The sequence below is a fragment of the Paralichthys olivaceus genome, chromosome 5 (assembly GCF_024713975.1).
Source record: "Paralichthys olivaceus isolate ysfri-2021 chromosome 5, ASM2471397v2, whole genome shotgun sequence".
In the NCBI taxonomy this organism is placed as follows: Eukaryota; Metazoa; Chordata; class Actinopteri; order Pleuronectiformes; family Paralichthyidae; genus Paralichthys; species Paralichthys olivaceus.
Window position 1 is genome coordinate 2,931,895 of NC_091097.1, and position 16,272 is coordinate 2,948,166.

At 41.5% G+C, this 16,272-nt stretch overlaps 1 protein-coding gene across 2 annotated transcripts; it reads right to left on the reverse strand.

The window, feature by feature from the left end:
• Window positions 1-232: 232 nt before the first annotated feature.
• LOC109639930 (chromobox protein homolog 1-like) lies at window positions 233-9,047 on the reverse strand. 2 transcript variants are annotated; one of them, XM_069524573.1, is made up of 5 exons: window positions 8,813-9,047; window positions 6,302-6,596; window positions 5,904-6,075; window positions 5,650-5,744; window positions 233-4,041 (listed from the first exon to the last, which is right to left on the reverse strand). In XM_069524573.1, the coding sequence occupies exons 2-5, from the start codon at window positions 6,346-6,348 to the stop codon at window positions 3,891-3,893; spliced, it is 465 nt and encodes a 154-aa protein (XP_069380674.1). In that variant the 5' UTR covers window positions 6,349-6,596; window positions 8,813-9,047; the 3' UTR covers window positions 233-3,890. The 2 variants fall into 2 exon arrangements, with proteins under 2 accessions (XP_069380674.1, XP_069380675.1); XM_069524574.1 differs by having other exon boundaries at window positions 6,302-6,599; window positions 8,813-9,042.
• Window positions 9,048-16,272: the final 7,225 nt, after the last annotated feature.

A 16,272-nucleotide genomic window follows, 5' to 3' on the forward strand; every position in this document is an offset into this window, starting at 1 on the left:
ACTGGCTTTATACATTCAGGTAACATTAAAACTGATATCATGTTGATACTGACGAGGAGTTTTTAATAATGTGACATACTCACACTTGTTTTGTTTGACACGAATGGCAGCACAAAACAAGGGCTGGTTTTAACCATGACACAGCTCCTGAATGTTCTCATAGCTATGGTGGCTGATTTTCTTGCTGTATGCCATTAAAAAGAAAGCATTTGAGACACCACAGTACAAATAGTTATGAAAACAAAAAAACTTTATTGTCCAAAACAGACAAAATAAGATCAGCCTGACAGTGACAATCCACGTGAAACCAATATACAAGCAACAAGATAACACAAGCTAATCTGCTAAACACTGAGAAAAGTTTCAGAGACAAGATAGAAAAGCTAAGTAGCGGACCCAGATACGGCTAATTCAATCCCTTCCTGTCAAGGGGGAGTCTGAGTGCAGGATATTTTAGTCATAATACTGATGTACACAGTGAAGACATAAGCGCCTGGAACAACTAGCGCTTGTACAGTTACACAAACTTTGGTGAAAAGATTTTTAAGATTGACATTTAGACCTGGAATTTGGACCCAGATGAAAAGACAAAAACAGATGTTGCCGTTTCCCACAGAATTAATTAAGAAGACGTTGGTGGTAACAAGGGGAGCACTGCTCACACATAAAGGTCACTCACACGCAAGAGATTCACGGTGACAGACACACAGACCAAAGAGTGACATAAGTTCTCGCGTGAGTTAAAGAACTGCATTGCATGCCACAGCTGCTGTGTGGACGGTGGACCATAGTGCAAGCTAGCAGAAGCAGGACAGCGCGAGCAAGTGCTCTGAAAATAGTGCTGTAAATTCGGCTGCACACAGAGTCAGATCTCTTTTGTTATTATGACAAGTTTAAAAAACATTTCTGGTTGGGGAACACTGGATGTGGTACCAGTTAAATGTATAATGAGTATTCAGACTGTGTAGAACAGTAAGAATGTGAACATTCTTACTCAATCTGTGGTCACTTGTGCCATCTTATATGCAACTTACTGCTTTATGTAATTTTATACCTTCCTAAACATGTCACACGTGGTTAGGGTTCTTTAAAAATGACCAAATTCTGTGGGAAAAGGGTCACTTTATTTAAAAATAGCTGCTCTGTCAAGGGTTGTGATGTGACGCAGTGTGAAGTGAAGCAGAGATAACATCCACTGGGAATAGAAAAATATAATTACGGAAATATATTTTTCTCTTCAAGATAACTCAAAGCAGGAAAAGGCCACCCATAGTAAACCGTTAGGGGAAAGGAGATTTGAACTTGCTAACCTAGGTCCGCTAACAGAGTGAGCTACAATATTAGCTTTAATAGAGTATACCTGGAAATAAGCACAGCCGGGCTACATTCAATATGAAGTGATTATATTGATCATGCAGAATTCAAAAGCTCTATCCTATTATCCTATTAGCAAATATGACAACGAGTGTTGAACATAGGACGATCTGCAAGCAAGAGGAACCAGGAGCTACTGAAAATTTGCCGAGTCATTATGTCTTGAGTGTTGCCCGGCAAGTGCAAGCTAAAATAATACAGCCTAGAAAATACACGTGTGAAAAGATTATAAACAAGGTCGTGGAAATGAAGATATTTATAATTTTTTATTTTATCCTCCATGGGCAGGAGAACACAGTTGTATTTGATATTGAGTGCCTATCCACTGAGTGATGGGACATTGACCTCATCAGGGAACCTCCACCTAACCAGCCAAACAAGCCGCTCTCACCACCTCATCAGCCAAACGAGAGGCAGACCGTAGATCTATAAACCAACTAGAGCCAATGACTCACAGTGACAGCTGAATTCATCACTGGTGTACAACACAACAGCTTCACCTTGCACTGTGAATACAAATACAGGAGGCATTCAAAAAGATTGGTCACCTGTTCTACCTTGTAGAAGAAACAGACACTCCAACATAACGATTGTTATCTGACCAAAGCAGGATTTCTGAAGCCATTACAGACATTTTTTTATCCACTGACTACAAATTCACAGATACTCATTTGTTTTGTGACAAAATGTACACAGGACCATACGGTCATATACCATATTCTGTCCCATACAGTTCAAAGAAAACCATTTGTCTGGTGGAAAAATGCTAAAATTACAGTTTCAAAACATCTTTGGTATTTCTGTTCTTCAACTTTGTTTTGTTTCCAGGGTGACATATGCCAAAACTGATGTATTTGCAATAAGCTAATATTTGTCTGGTTAATAGGTTTTAGATCTTTTTTGGGTGCTTTTAAAAAAGATCGACAGCCTGGCAGTGTCCTTTCTGTACAATGTGTTTCTATCTGAAGGATCATGAGTTGGTACTCGACTCATCTCCCCTCTAATCTTTAGGTTAAAGGGCATCTCAACTTCTTCAGGCTGGAGGTGTTAGTTTGTCTGAGCCAGTACTACACTGCTATGAGAAGCTGCTACATGCAAGTCTTCAATTGAGGTCAAATAGTGTACCCATCACTCAGTGGAAATGACAACCAGCCAGCTGCTGATCTGTCTGACGCAGTTCAGTGTGTACACACACCAGCCATTTGACAGGTCACTACCCAGCTTCAGATCCACCGAACAAACAGCTAAACTCACTTTAGAAGTTCTGGGATCAAATCTGCCACAGCTACCAGGAAATGAACTTAAGTCTGTGCACTTACATTAAACTCACTCTGTATATTGTAACAGATCAACAGATTTACATTCACAAAAAATTACACGTTTGCCAATGAACCTCCATAATATGAGCACAAAGAACTAAGCTCAGGTTTGATAAAAGTTTTAATTTTAAAAAATTTAAAAAAAACTAACAGGAAGCAAAGTACAAGCTGGAGCTTTGTCCATGGCTACAATGACGAATAAAAGCTGTCAGGTATTTGTAAAAACAAAAAACAGGTTAACCACACAACTGCAGGACATCTGAACACTGGCTGGTTGGCTGCCCAATTGGCTGGTAGGACACGTAAAGGCCAAAGCCAACAACTGGTCTTTTCACATAACGATTGTATCTAGCTAGTCTGAAATGTACAGTCCTTTGATGTGTGGGGGTTTCAAATGTAGAACTGCGATAATGAGAACGCAGGTGGCACAAAGAGAACATATACTGTAAGAGAAAAGGTTTCTGTCCATTCTTTAACTACTCCATAACACCTCACTTCTTTCCCATTCAAAAGAAGTTCCCTCCGGTGTATTCTGACAAAACAGGGAGGGAAGTTTGTTCTCTCCAAACCACCACAATCCACTTCACCCTCCTATCTAATACAGGACGTCTAAATAAGGACCAGTGACTGAGAGGAGTGACAAACTTGCCAGCCACAGCCAAACACCCGGCTTGCTTCTCACATGAATGCATGTATTAAAGAGGTAGCTTGACAGCCTGATTTGTATCCCTGTTATTTCCAGCACCAAGCACTTGTCACCAAATGTAGGAGACAAACACTTTTTTCATAATTTCACTGGATTCAGTTCAATAGTTTGAGACGACAAAGAAAAACACTAGCAGAACAAAGGCACCGACTCCCACTAAGTGACATGCTCTTGGTGAGGGAAGTAAAGCAAAGGGGAGGAACTTAAGTGTCAACATACCTCTTTAAAGTGTTTCAAACATGTTCAGTTGACACACAAGTGGGAGCATCTTTTGAGGAAAGCAGGGCTGTCTCCTTCCAGGGCAGGAAAACACACTTCTTCTCTCTCTCTCAGCTACATTGGCAGTTCAATCCCAATGATTTCGGATTTTTTTTCAAATCACTTTCTCTGCCAAAGTGGCTGCAAGAGTCTACTAACTTGGACAACAGTTCACCAGTATATAGTTGAAGTTGATTTTCTGCCCTACAACTGCCTCCTCATCCTCTACTCATCTAGTCTTTTTTCTCCTCCTCCTTCTTCTCCTCTTCCTCTGTGGGGTAAGAGTGCCAGGTGAGGCGTTCCTCATAGAAAGAGATGACCACCTGGGGACATTTAACATTGGCCTCCTTGGCTGGGACGAGGTCCGCCTCATCTGAATTCTTCCTGTATTTTTAATTTGAAAGAAAAAATATAAAGGCAGAGGAGAGAAAGAAACAACGTGAGTGTAGTGACAGGACTGGACTTCATCAAAAAAACTATTGACATATAGTGATTTTCTAGACCAGTCCTTTATTTTGATATACTTTCCTCCATTACTAGTGAACAGGGATACTACAACCGGCACAATATAAATAAAATTTACTGTCATTGCGATATCAATATATGTGCGAAAAATGGTGTTCCTAGTGACATGCATTCATGTGCTGCATGTCAATATATTTGGCCAATCAGATGGAGCCCTACTGCCCTAGATAATACATTAATGAATACAAATCACTGACAGGCCTGTCCTGTGAGGGATACAAAAATGACACAAGTAGGAATAAATAAATAAATGCAGGAATTAGTGTTGTAACGATCCCAAAAGGTTTGTTTCGATAACGCAAGTCTCTCTATTTAGCCAGTGGCACCAGACATCGGTAATAAAAAAAAAAAATTGGTCGACAAATTATGGTGATAAATTTGTCGTAGCAGAGGGTTTCATTAGTTTGTGAGGCTACCAGTAGTGTGCAGGCTAATCCTGGGTCTGAGATTCATCACCAGTGACATTTATGTTCATTATTTCCATGCTCAATAAAATTGTAGTTCATCTTTTAAAGGTCCAGTGTGTAAGATTTAGGGTGAAAGGGATCTATTGGCAGAAACTGAATATAAAATAACCCTAGTGATGTTTTCCATTTAAATTGCACAAATTGTTTTCTTTACCCAAGAATGGGCCCTTTATAATTAAATATTGTTTATTTACACCAGGAGCGGGTCCTCTCTACAGAGACTGCCATTTTTTTTTTACAGTCATCCAAACTGGACAAACTAAAACCTTTGGAGTTTTTATGACAACTGAAGGCTACCACAGTTTGTCTTTCATGTTAGGATGGGGAGGGTAATTGGAGGGGTGTTCAGCTGCAACATGACACTTTAACACTTAATTCTACACACTGAGCCTTTAAGAGTTTTCTTGTTGTTTGTTTTCATGTAGCCTTCATTTTATTGCATTAGGCTATATGTGTGGATTATTGTAAAGATCTAGATCATCACTTGTCAACTTTAACACATAAGTCATATAGTCATTTGAACATTCAACAACTTTATCGCATACCACATGATTTTATTCAATGTATATATTTTACCACTAATGGCATACATAATGGTGTTTTCTACCCGTCCAATACAAAAAAGTTGATCAATAAGTGTAAAAAGTGGTTTGGGAGAGGCCAAATTGGACAAATTGGGAGTGTTCTTTTAACTATTTAAAGTATTTCTTCGATTTCAGAGCATCCACAGGCCCTTTTCTTTTGTGGTTCACCTTTGTGTTGTCATTTATAAATTGCACGTATTGACCGATGGCATGAACAAAAGACAACCGACACACAGCAACCGCAGCCAGTAATGTCCAGTGTGTTATGGGGGTCAACGGTGAAGGCTTTTGAGATTGACTATGTTGATCGCTATTGACAGGTCTGTGTTTTTTTGTGTGAAAACAAGAATGGCTGTAGACTAGTTTAGATGTCCTTAACCTGCATTTGATTCTTCAGTTCTGATAACAAGACCCACCACTTCATGAGGAACATCAGTTCTCCACTCGAGTCTGTCGCTCCAATAATCCTCTCCGGCTGCAGACCTCTACCAAAACCTCTGGCTTTCTCCCCCTGGAGACAGGAAGTAAAAGAACACAAGAATGACTAAAGCTGAAAAAAATAGACTGGCAGGAGACCATGTACCTAGAATGAGCATTAAAGCGCTGTGTGCTGATAAGTAATCTGACTGGCTGCTGGGATAGTCTGAGGCAACCTCTCTCAGTCATTTACCTCCTCCTTCTTCTTCTTACTCCCTCGTTCTGCTGAGTCTCCTGTGGCCTCGGTGGGAGCTTTCCTCTTGCTTTCTTTCTTTTTCTCCTCCTTCTCTTTGTGTTTCTGCATGTACTCTGCGATAAGGTCAGGACAGTCCAAGTTGTCCTCTGGCTCCCAGGTATTGTCCTCGCTGGAAAAGGCGCACACACAAATTGAAGATGCTTTGATTACGATGCTTTGAAACTCAAAATTATAAAAATTATATATGCTTACTGCACAAGTTGATTTGTTGATACCTGGCAATATTAGAACACTAGTACTGTGCACACATTACAACTCAAACTGAAAATTTAAATGAAGAAAATCCACCTGGAACCATAACATCCAAAAACATATCCAGACAGACTTGTACTCACTCTGAGAACCCCTTCCATTTCAACAGAAACTCCACTCTGCCCTTCATAATCCGGCGGTCCAAAACCTTCTCCACCACATACTCTTCCTCTTCCTCCTCCTCCGCTGCTGCTGCTGCAGCAGCTTCTGCCACGGCTGGAACTGCTGCTGCTGCTGCTGCTGCTGGTGGTGGTGGTGCTGCTGCTGCTGCTGCTGCTGCTGCTGCTGCTGCAGGTGCTGCAGGCTGCTCCTCCTCCTCGGCCTTCTTGCCTTTCTTTGCTGCTACGGTCGCCAGCTTGACGTCTGCTGAGGGAGCCTCTGCTGAACCAAAAGGGAAACAAGAAGAGACGGTAATGAAATGATTACAACTTAAGCTGCTTTCAGCATGCCCTGAACTCTGGAGAACCTCCAGACATTCTCCAGGGGTGAATGTGAAAGGAAATATGAGAATGCAAAGGTCCACGTGGGAGCCTCAGAGTTTCTCCACCCAGTCCCCTAGTAAAAACTCCAGAAGGAGTCAGTGTAAGAAGACAGCAGGGGATCCTCTGGAGAATTCACTGCGAGCGAGTGGGTGTGCTGATGTTTCTAACACACGGCAGACACAAAAGTGAAGAGAACAAAAAGAAAACGCAGAGGCGGACGGCAAGAGAACTTTAGGTGAAAAGATTTAACACCGGTGTCGATATACTGTAAACAGAAACTTTATGTCTGGCCTCCGACATGCTGCACCAACCCTCCCCTGAATCCTCTCACAGAATTTTGGGTTGTGGAGAATGGGTATGCGAATCTCCCACTGCATTGTTCATGTGTGAATGACAAAGTCCGTAGAACGTCCAGACCCGATTCTGCGGACGTTCTCCGGACTCCGTGTCTGAAAAATGCTCAAGTGTTCTAAGTGAACTATACTTGAGCATGTTTTAAAGCAAGGATTGATAATGTTGGAAAAGCTAGCTTTAAAAAAAAATGCAGCTGACACATCCCACCCCTACCATCTGATCACAGCCGCGCCCCCCAAATGAATGAACGCACACTGCCTGACAACTACTAAAACCTGAATTCTCTGTGACTCGCTTGCTGATCTTTAAATATCATTTCTGATTCAGCCGTGTATATCGGCTGAACTTGAGTCATGCACCCAGCTTTAAATGAGATTTACAAATCTAAGGCACCGGTAGAGCTCCTCACAACAAAACAAGTGTCCATGTTCCTCGTCTCCTTTGCTACCAAACCAAGCTCGTTCCACAAGCTAGACTGGAGAGCACTGAATAACAAAACATATTGTACCTGGAGCATGCACCTTTCACCCAGTGTGGTCACAAATTCTGGCTCTGTATAAGGGTCCATGTGTACCCTAGCGGACATGGGTGACCAGTAAATCAACAGTTTACTGGTCACAGTTTACAGTCAACTTCAACTACTATGAAGTTGCACTATGCTACATATGCTATGCTATGAGTTAACTTTAAGCATCTTGATGTAATGTATGCAAGTCTGGTTGCCTTGTTGAACTGCCGCCCTTCATATACTAACAAGAAGACACTGAATAACCACTGACTTCCAGCTGCATTTGCCCAAAGCAAACAAAGGACCATGCCACTGACTGTGTTATTGCACATAGCAACGGACACTTGCTGCTGCAGCTGAAGTGAATGAAGAGGCTGCACTCTAGTGACAGTATCCGGACGGAGCCCACCTGAGAGTGGGATCTCTGTAAAGCAATGGCGCCCCCCGAAACACAGGGGGGAGGGTTGAGTGCAGGCTCCTCTTGAACTCGCAGGCTCCGATGAAAAGCACAGGAGCCGCCATGTTAAAGTGAGATTTTCCAGCGCAGAATGGTGCCGTTGTTTGGATGAACCCGCGGAACCCACGACCCAATTCCTCGGAAAGGTGACCCGTGGCAGATGTGGAAGAAAGGCCACGGGTGGCTGCTGTGGCGCGAGTGTCCGTACTTTATCCAGCTCGATTTCAAACACTGAGCTGTAGCGGCTCAGCACTAAGACAAACACATTCAACTACACATTCAGTTCCCCGCGATCGGTGCTTTACATGACAACACAAAACTAGAACAATCTCATTCTGGCGGATTACAAGTGGTGGGGTTGTGTGCGTTCGATCAATTACCACATGTTTAGTGCTTTGCAAAAACGCCCCTCTCCGGCAATCAGCTGGAAACACGCAAACCCCACGACAGCCGCAGCTTCACACACACGTGCACGGACCTGTAACATCTGCAGACGGGAGGCTGGATGTGCACAAAGTAACACAAAGACGAATGCTTCGTGGGAGCAGCGTCAAACAAACGCCTGCACGAGCACGCTGCAGCCTCGCGCGCTGCTCCCACACAGGCGACGAAAGCCCAAACAGATTCGGACATTTTCACCTCGCAACGCCGCAACATTTAGCGGTTGACACAAACACACACGGGGGAAAAAAATACCCCGAACAAGAAGACAAGTGAGGCGGCCCGCTCCTGCAGCCAGGGGGCAACATGGCTGGCGTGTTTTCTCACCGCGGCTAGTGAGCCCGAGTCTTACCTTCACGGGGAAAGCTTGGAGTGGGCTTGAGTTGGGCCCGAGGACCAACACCGATGCAATCCGGTTGCTGTGGCCGGGTAACAGCTCGAGGACGGCGCCGGCTGCTGCACAGTGCTACCGGGGGGTCTGCGGGCGAGTTTTTCCTCAATGTGCCTCGCTGCTGAATCACACAATAGCCCCAGCGTCGCTAACAACCAGCACAGCCTCCCGTTCTGCCCGCCAACAGCACTGCCGGATGTGACGGCGGCGGCGGCGGTGGTGGACAGCGTGACGAGGGCATTGTGGGATGTGAAGTTTTACCGCTGCTGAGGGGGAAATGGGTGAGGGAGCCGGGGAGCCGATTGTGAAAACCAGCCCCAGCGACTCAGGAGGAGACATGGAGGTGAAACACACGCTATCCACCACATGTCTCTCTGTGTTTCTGTGTTTGCAGTGCGTTGACCTTTCTGGGCCACCGTACATCCATCAAGGTTCACTCTAGACTTTAATAATAATAATAAATGTACATAGCAGTTTAAAAAAAACATAGTTTACAAAGTGCTTTGACAACAAACACATAAAAGCCACTTGATAGCACTGACTTGACAGTAGTCATGGGAGCACACACCACCACCAGGCCCAACAGTCCCCTTGTATTCAACTAAGATGCACCACACACATATACACTATAGGGACAAAAGTATTGGGACAATCCATAGGCATTGATATGGAGTTGGTCCCCCCCCCCCCCCTTGCAGCTATAACAGCTTCCACTCTTCTGGGGAAGTTTTCTACAAGATTCTGGAGTTGGGAATTTTTGCCAGGAGAGCATTTGTGAGGTCAGACACTGATGTTGGACGAGAGGGTGTGGCTCACAATCTCTATTCCTGTTCATCCAAAGGTGTTCTACAGGGTTGAGGTCAAGGCTTTGTGCGGGGCCAGTCAAGTTCTTCCACATCAAACTCCCCCAACCAGGCCTGTATGGACCTTGCTTCGTGCACTGGGGCAGAGTCATGCTGGAACAGAAAAGGGCCCTCCCCAAACTGTTCCCACAAAGTTTGAAGCATTTAAAATATCTTGGTACGCTGAAGCATTAAGATATCCCTTTACTGGAACTTTTTTCATCAAGATCCATGAATGATTCCCTGGGAAATCAGTGAAAATGTAAAGCCCTATATCTCACAAAGTTAAAGAAAGAAGAACAGTTCCTTTGTACGACCCCTGACACAGATCAAACTCAATTTCGTAAATTCATGTCAGTTTTATTTGTATAGTGCCAAATCGCAACATACATTGTCTAAAGGCACTTTACAAAGTCAAGTCAATATCATACAAAATTATAGAGAAACTCAGCAGTTCCCTTAAAAAGCAAACATTGACGACTAGAGAAGGGTGAGGGGAGAAAATGGGGGAGAGAGGAGAGGTGGGTGGAAAAGAGGGGGGAGAGAAGAAAGAGAGACCAGGAACAGGTGTGTGACTGGCATATTACACAAACACGAGATGCAGACTTCTGAGCTCGTCCTTTCTCTGGAGCTCAGTGATTTCATGTTGTGGCTTGTCAGGCACATCAGGCACTTCCCTAAAGGGCTAAACAAATATCTTCACTCAGTATTATTTACTTTGCATGTTCTCAAACCTCCGGTCAAATCACCAGAATATTCAAATATCATAGCAGGCTTTTGTTCTTGCGGCGCAGGAATACACACAATGTTATCACACACGCACAAATGTACTTTGTCTGGTTCTCGCAGCTCAGCTGGAGCAACAAGGGCCCCCTTCACAAGTTTACTTTCTGAATGAGCATTCACCTTGTGTTGTATCTCATGTCAGGTCATCATCACTGATCACTATACTATTACTAATTTTGGTCATCCTATAGTAGCATTCTTTTAATAATAACTTGTACACTATTAATATTCAATGCATATTATATTTACTACTGTCTTGAAGCATAACATGATGCTGGACACAGTGAATGATGTGTAGTCTCTTGTTACTTACAACTAAAAGCTACATCATGATCCTCATGTCTTCCCACAATGCACTTCTTCAAGCACCGAATTAGCCAAAAGGAGGCCTCAACACGTCAGAGCTGCATCACATAAAAAAACAAATCACAGCTTCATACAGACCTGCTTGAGAGTCAAACATTCATTGCATGCAATATGCAAGAAGAGAGTTTATAGGGCTTACCTTTCCATGGTAAATAATAATATTGACACTATTAGAAGTGCTGTTTTGGGATATTATTCATAAATTCTTAAGAGGTTCAATTCAGTGATGTAGTGAATGATCTGTGGAGGACATATCAACTGTTGAGTCTTAACTGGAGTGTGTGAGTGTCTCTTGCCTCTGCTTATGCAATACTGCCATCTGCTGGTGACTTACACCTGGCTCAGGAAATCTCAAAACCCCTTTTTAATATGGTCATTTGGAAGCTGGGATCAAGTTCTGCTCAGGATATATATATATATAGATTATAAGTAAATAAAATATAGGTTGTGATATAACCCAATATATACTCAATCTTCACAACATGAAAAGGTTTATGACACAATATTTTTGATGTAAAGACAAATGTTAATAAGTTATTTTGGGTCTTGTTCAGATGAATCACACCACATCTATATCAATTGTAAAAATGCAATGCAAATGACACCACACTGTGAAGTACAACAACTCTGGAGAGTTTTTAAGAATAAAAATGATTCTAAATGTATAAACCTGCTGGTAAACATTTTATGGAAAAAAGTTAGACTTCCGGAGGACGTCTGAATGATCAGCTTTGGCAAATGGATGCAATGTTCATACACCAGGTGTTCTCCCTTAAACAGATCAGTGTATCCTCCTTCTACCAAAAAATGAATATGCTATGCTGGTACACCCCCCGCCCCTGATGGCTCAGTACCACCCTCTACTAATTTTTGTCCAGGAAAACCTTGTACTCTCACAGCAGTTGCACACAATTTCATATTATTTCAAATTAGTTGGCATTAAAAAGGGACTGTATTTGTTTTAATAATCTTGATAACAACTTCCTGAAGTCTGACAGAATAACCCTGATGATGTCATCACCTTGAGCTTAATATTGGAGAAGAATTCAACACAATGTAATTGTATCCGGTTGCTTTTTATTTGGATGTGATGACATTCATAATAACTCAGCCTCTGTTTTGAACATTATTTAATTAATCTGTCTTTTGTCAGTCCTTTATTGAACTGCAAAATTGAGTGGACATAGTTTAGAAAGGCACACTGTTCTGTATCTGAGGTCCTACATTTTTCAGTGCATGTTGAAGGAACTCTCTGTGTAGACCTAAGTGATAAAGCTGTGATGGGGCGTAGATCAGGACAACAGTATAAAACCAGATGTGGAAGATCTTTGAATCCACTGATCATTGTAACATAAAGATTCAGTCGTCCTCTGCAGAGATGGGAGGAAATTGCCATACGAATAGAATAGAGAATAGAATAGAACATCTTTATTGACTTTGAGTGCTAGTCCTGATTAGTGCATAAAAGTCAAAATAAAAGTTGAAAAACCCCAAATCTCACATATTAAATCATGCAGTTAAAAACAACTTAAAGGTACAGTGTGTAGAATTTTGTGATATCTAGTGTTGAAACTGCATGTTGCAGCGGAACACCCCTCACCTCACCCTCCCCTTCTAAACATTTAAAATAACCTGTGGTAGTTTCAGTTGTCATAAAAACTCAAAGGTGTTTAGTTTGTCCAGTCTGGACTAATGTAAAAAACATGGCAGCCTCCGTAGAGAGGACCCCCTCCATGTAAATATAAAGTATTTAAATATAAAGGACCTTTTCTGGGGTAAAGAAAACTACAATTCATACGATTTAGATGAAATGAACTACTCATGAGGATTATTCTGCATAAGATTTCTGCCAATAGTTCCCTTTCTCACAAATCTTACACACTGGACCTTTAAAATAGATGCCTCAGTCAGCAGATTGCACAGTCCCCAGTAGTTATGTGCAGTTCATACAATTCCAAGTAATAATTCACAATACAGTGAAACATAGTGAGAATGTTGTGACAGCTGCACTATGTTTTTTATTTTGTAAATTGGTTGAGAGACTGAATGGCTTGTGCGAAGAAAGTGTTCAGGGGTTTTTAGTGACCTGTAGCTTCAGCCTGAGGGCCGGATGATTTCGGCTCTGTACAGTTATAGTGGGTGTTTTCAAAGTCTTGGAGTGAGGGAGGAGAGCAGCTGATGATTCGTCCTGTGTTAACAACCCTGTGCAGAGCCGTTTTGTCTGCTGCAGAGCAGCCAGCATACTCATCCACTGTGATATGTTCAAACGCTCTTTTGTGGAGCAATAAAAGGTCACTTGCAGCTTTTTGTCAGGATTCACAGAGAGTACACATACACTGCTGTGCTTTTTGACAGCAGACATGGTGTTGGTAGACCTGAGAGAACAAACAATGGCTGTCTCTGGAACTCACAGTATCATATCTGTCCTGGGAGAGGGATCCCTCACATGTGGTCCTCCCAGAGGTTTCTACATTAGTTTTTGTTTCCCCTTATTTCTTCTGGTTTTTCTGTATTTTCGGGGGTTAAGGACAGAGGATGTTGCGCCTTGTTAAGCCCTATGAGACAAATAGTGATTTGTTAATATGGACTGTATGAATACAAACTGATTGATTGATTGATGGGCAGAGTCTGACCACCATGGTGTTGTCTGTGAATGTAATTATTGAATTGGTGTTATGAACTGCTGTGCAAAAATCGAGGCCAGCATGCAGCCTGGTGCAGAGCTGGTGGTGAGTGTGAGGGTGGAGGAGAAGTCTGGAGCAAGCTTGACTTACCAAGGATAAGGACAACCATCTCAACAGAACATGACAGGCTGCTTGGAGTTTGCAAAACGATATAAAGAACTCTGCAAGCAAGTGGGAATTATTCTCTCGTCTGATGATACAAACAATTATTATTTTTCCAAACACTACAATTACTCATCACCTGGGTAAAGCTTCGCAGCAGCAGGGACAGGGAGGCTGTCAGAATGATGAAAGAAGATGAAAGCAGCTAAAAACAGAGGTCCTTGAAGAAAACCTGCTCATGTGACTTAAGATCTGGAAGGAGATTCCCCTTTCATCACAACAATGACCCAGAGCAGTCAGCCAAAATAAGTGGTAGTGGTTTATGAACAAGTCTGTCACTATGCTTGAGTTGTCCGGTCAAACTACAGGCTTAAACTCCACAGAACATCTGCGGAGAACCTGAAGATGGCAGCTCACAGACACATCTCATCCCTTCATGGAGATTTAAAGGTTCTGCTAAGAAGACTGGGACAAACTGCCTAAATCCAGGTGTGCAAAGCCTGTAGAGATTTACCCCAGAGATCACAAGCTGTAATTTGTACAGAAAAGAGCTTCTAGAAAGTATCGATTTAAGGGTCCGAATTCATTTGTCAGTGAGAGAAAAAAACTTAAAACATTTTTCACACATGGATTAAGTCTGGATTGAAGGGCAAAATGATGTGTGCAACAATTGAAAGGATTTCATTACTTTCTTTTCTATGACTGAAAGAAAAGTATATCATCTGTGTTCATTTCAAAAACATGCTGGTTTGAGTTGGTTAAACTTGGGCTGTAAGCCTTACAATTGATTTGCACCAGTATATTGATATTGGATGTATGTTCAAATGTAGAAACTCAACTTATTGTTTTCCTTCTTCTTCTCATTTGACTTTATCTGAGCTTTTTGGTGACAGCTGATCTTCACATCGTTCCTTGTCACTGCGGTGCCTTTTCCCACCACCAGATGGGGCTTGGTAGCCAGTTTACTCCTCATCCTGCAGATTCAACCCCTTAAACATGAACCAGCATTATTCACTTGTTATATTAATTCTGCTCGAAACCACAACGGCCCCTGTGAGCAGCTCTGATACTCTTATCACTGTCACTACTATTGATGGCTTTCATCAGTGGGATGTGAACACAAACATGAGGAGAAAACAACACAAAATGAATGAGAAGATATGAGGAGACCGATGTCAGGAGTTGTTTCTGTGCATCAAAAGTAATAATTGGAAAATGTTCATGATCTCAAGAAGGAAACCTGTTAGTGCAGAGAGTGGAGTTAGCTGTTAGCTCCTGGTCCTATAGCGCTGGATTTTATGAAGACTGCAGGAATTATTGCCAGTGATAAGGTAAGGCAGCTCACAGTGTTACTGCTGATTAATGAATATTGGTTTGGTCAGACGGCTGACATTCTTGTGTGAATGTTACATCCCAAGTAACATGTCATATGTGGCATGCTAAATGCAGAAGTGGGAGGAAGCTCTGCTCTGAGGCATAAAGTCAGTGTGAATACTGAACACTAAATTACTGCTGGCGTCAGTATCTGAGGATCAGCGGGGGATTCAGCAATAAGATATAACCTGATACCTGAAAGTGTGCGGAAATATATTGCTTTCATTTGGTATGAGAAACACAGTATAATAACATATTATCGTTACTTTGTGACCCCAGAAGTGTATCATTATCACATTCTTCTGTGACAAACCCGATTTCTCTAACTTGACAGTGAAAGCACACTCTGCTCCATCATATACTTTATGCCGTAAATGTAGGGCTGGAGGAAATCAGTCCAATGATTCTACAAAAAATATAAGAAATATTTCTCTGTGTGTGTGGGTGTGTGTGTCACAAACCAATACATTGATTGGCCCCTTTATTTTTTTCCAAAGTTTGCGACATTGCCCTTTAATCTCATGTTCGATATACAACAGAGCAGCTTTATTTAGTATTTTCTCAGGTACAAGCAAAGAATGAAAACAAAACATGTAACAAATTATAACTAAACTTTTATTTTTATTTTATTTTATTCATTAAGAAATGTATTGTTATTTGTTGATATTCTATATATAATATTAATAATATAAATATTCTTTATGGATATATTATAAATGTCTATGTGTATATATATATATATATATATAAACAGAGATACAAAGTACAGGTGTCTTTGTATCTTTTTTAAATTATCACGCAAGGTGAAACAAAATATACAACTTAATTAAAAATATAAATAAATCAAAATATAAAATAAAACATTTAATTTATCAAACCAATTAAATTAAACTGTTAGCTTTTAAATTTGTGTGTGTCGCATAACTAAAAACATTGTTCATTTGACCATTCAGTGTATTCAAATTCATTTAATATTCCCTGTTTTTTTTGGTATGGTGTCATTTCATTTTTGTTATTTTTGATCCCTTTATTAATGCCAGCATGACAACCAACAGTGACTCCAGTTGTTACAGGCCACAGCTGGTTGGTACAATGTTCTAGCAGCAGATGGTGCAGTGGTGCAGAGCAGAACCAATCCACTGGAAATGTTGAAACTAAATTCTGCATGTTTATCTTTTGTAAATTAGAAAATGTTATCAAATACTTTGATCATTTTTAATAATGTATGAAACATAGTGGACGTGTTCAACCTTGATGTTTTGAGATG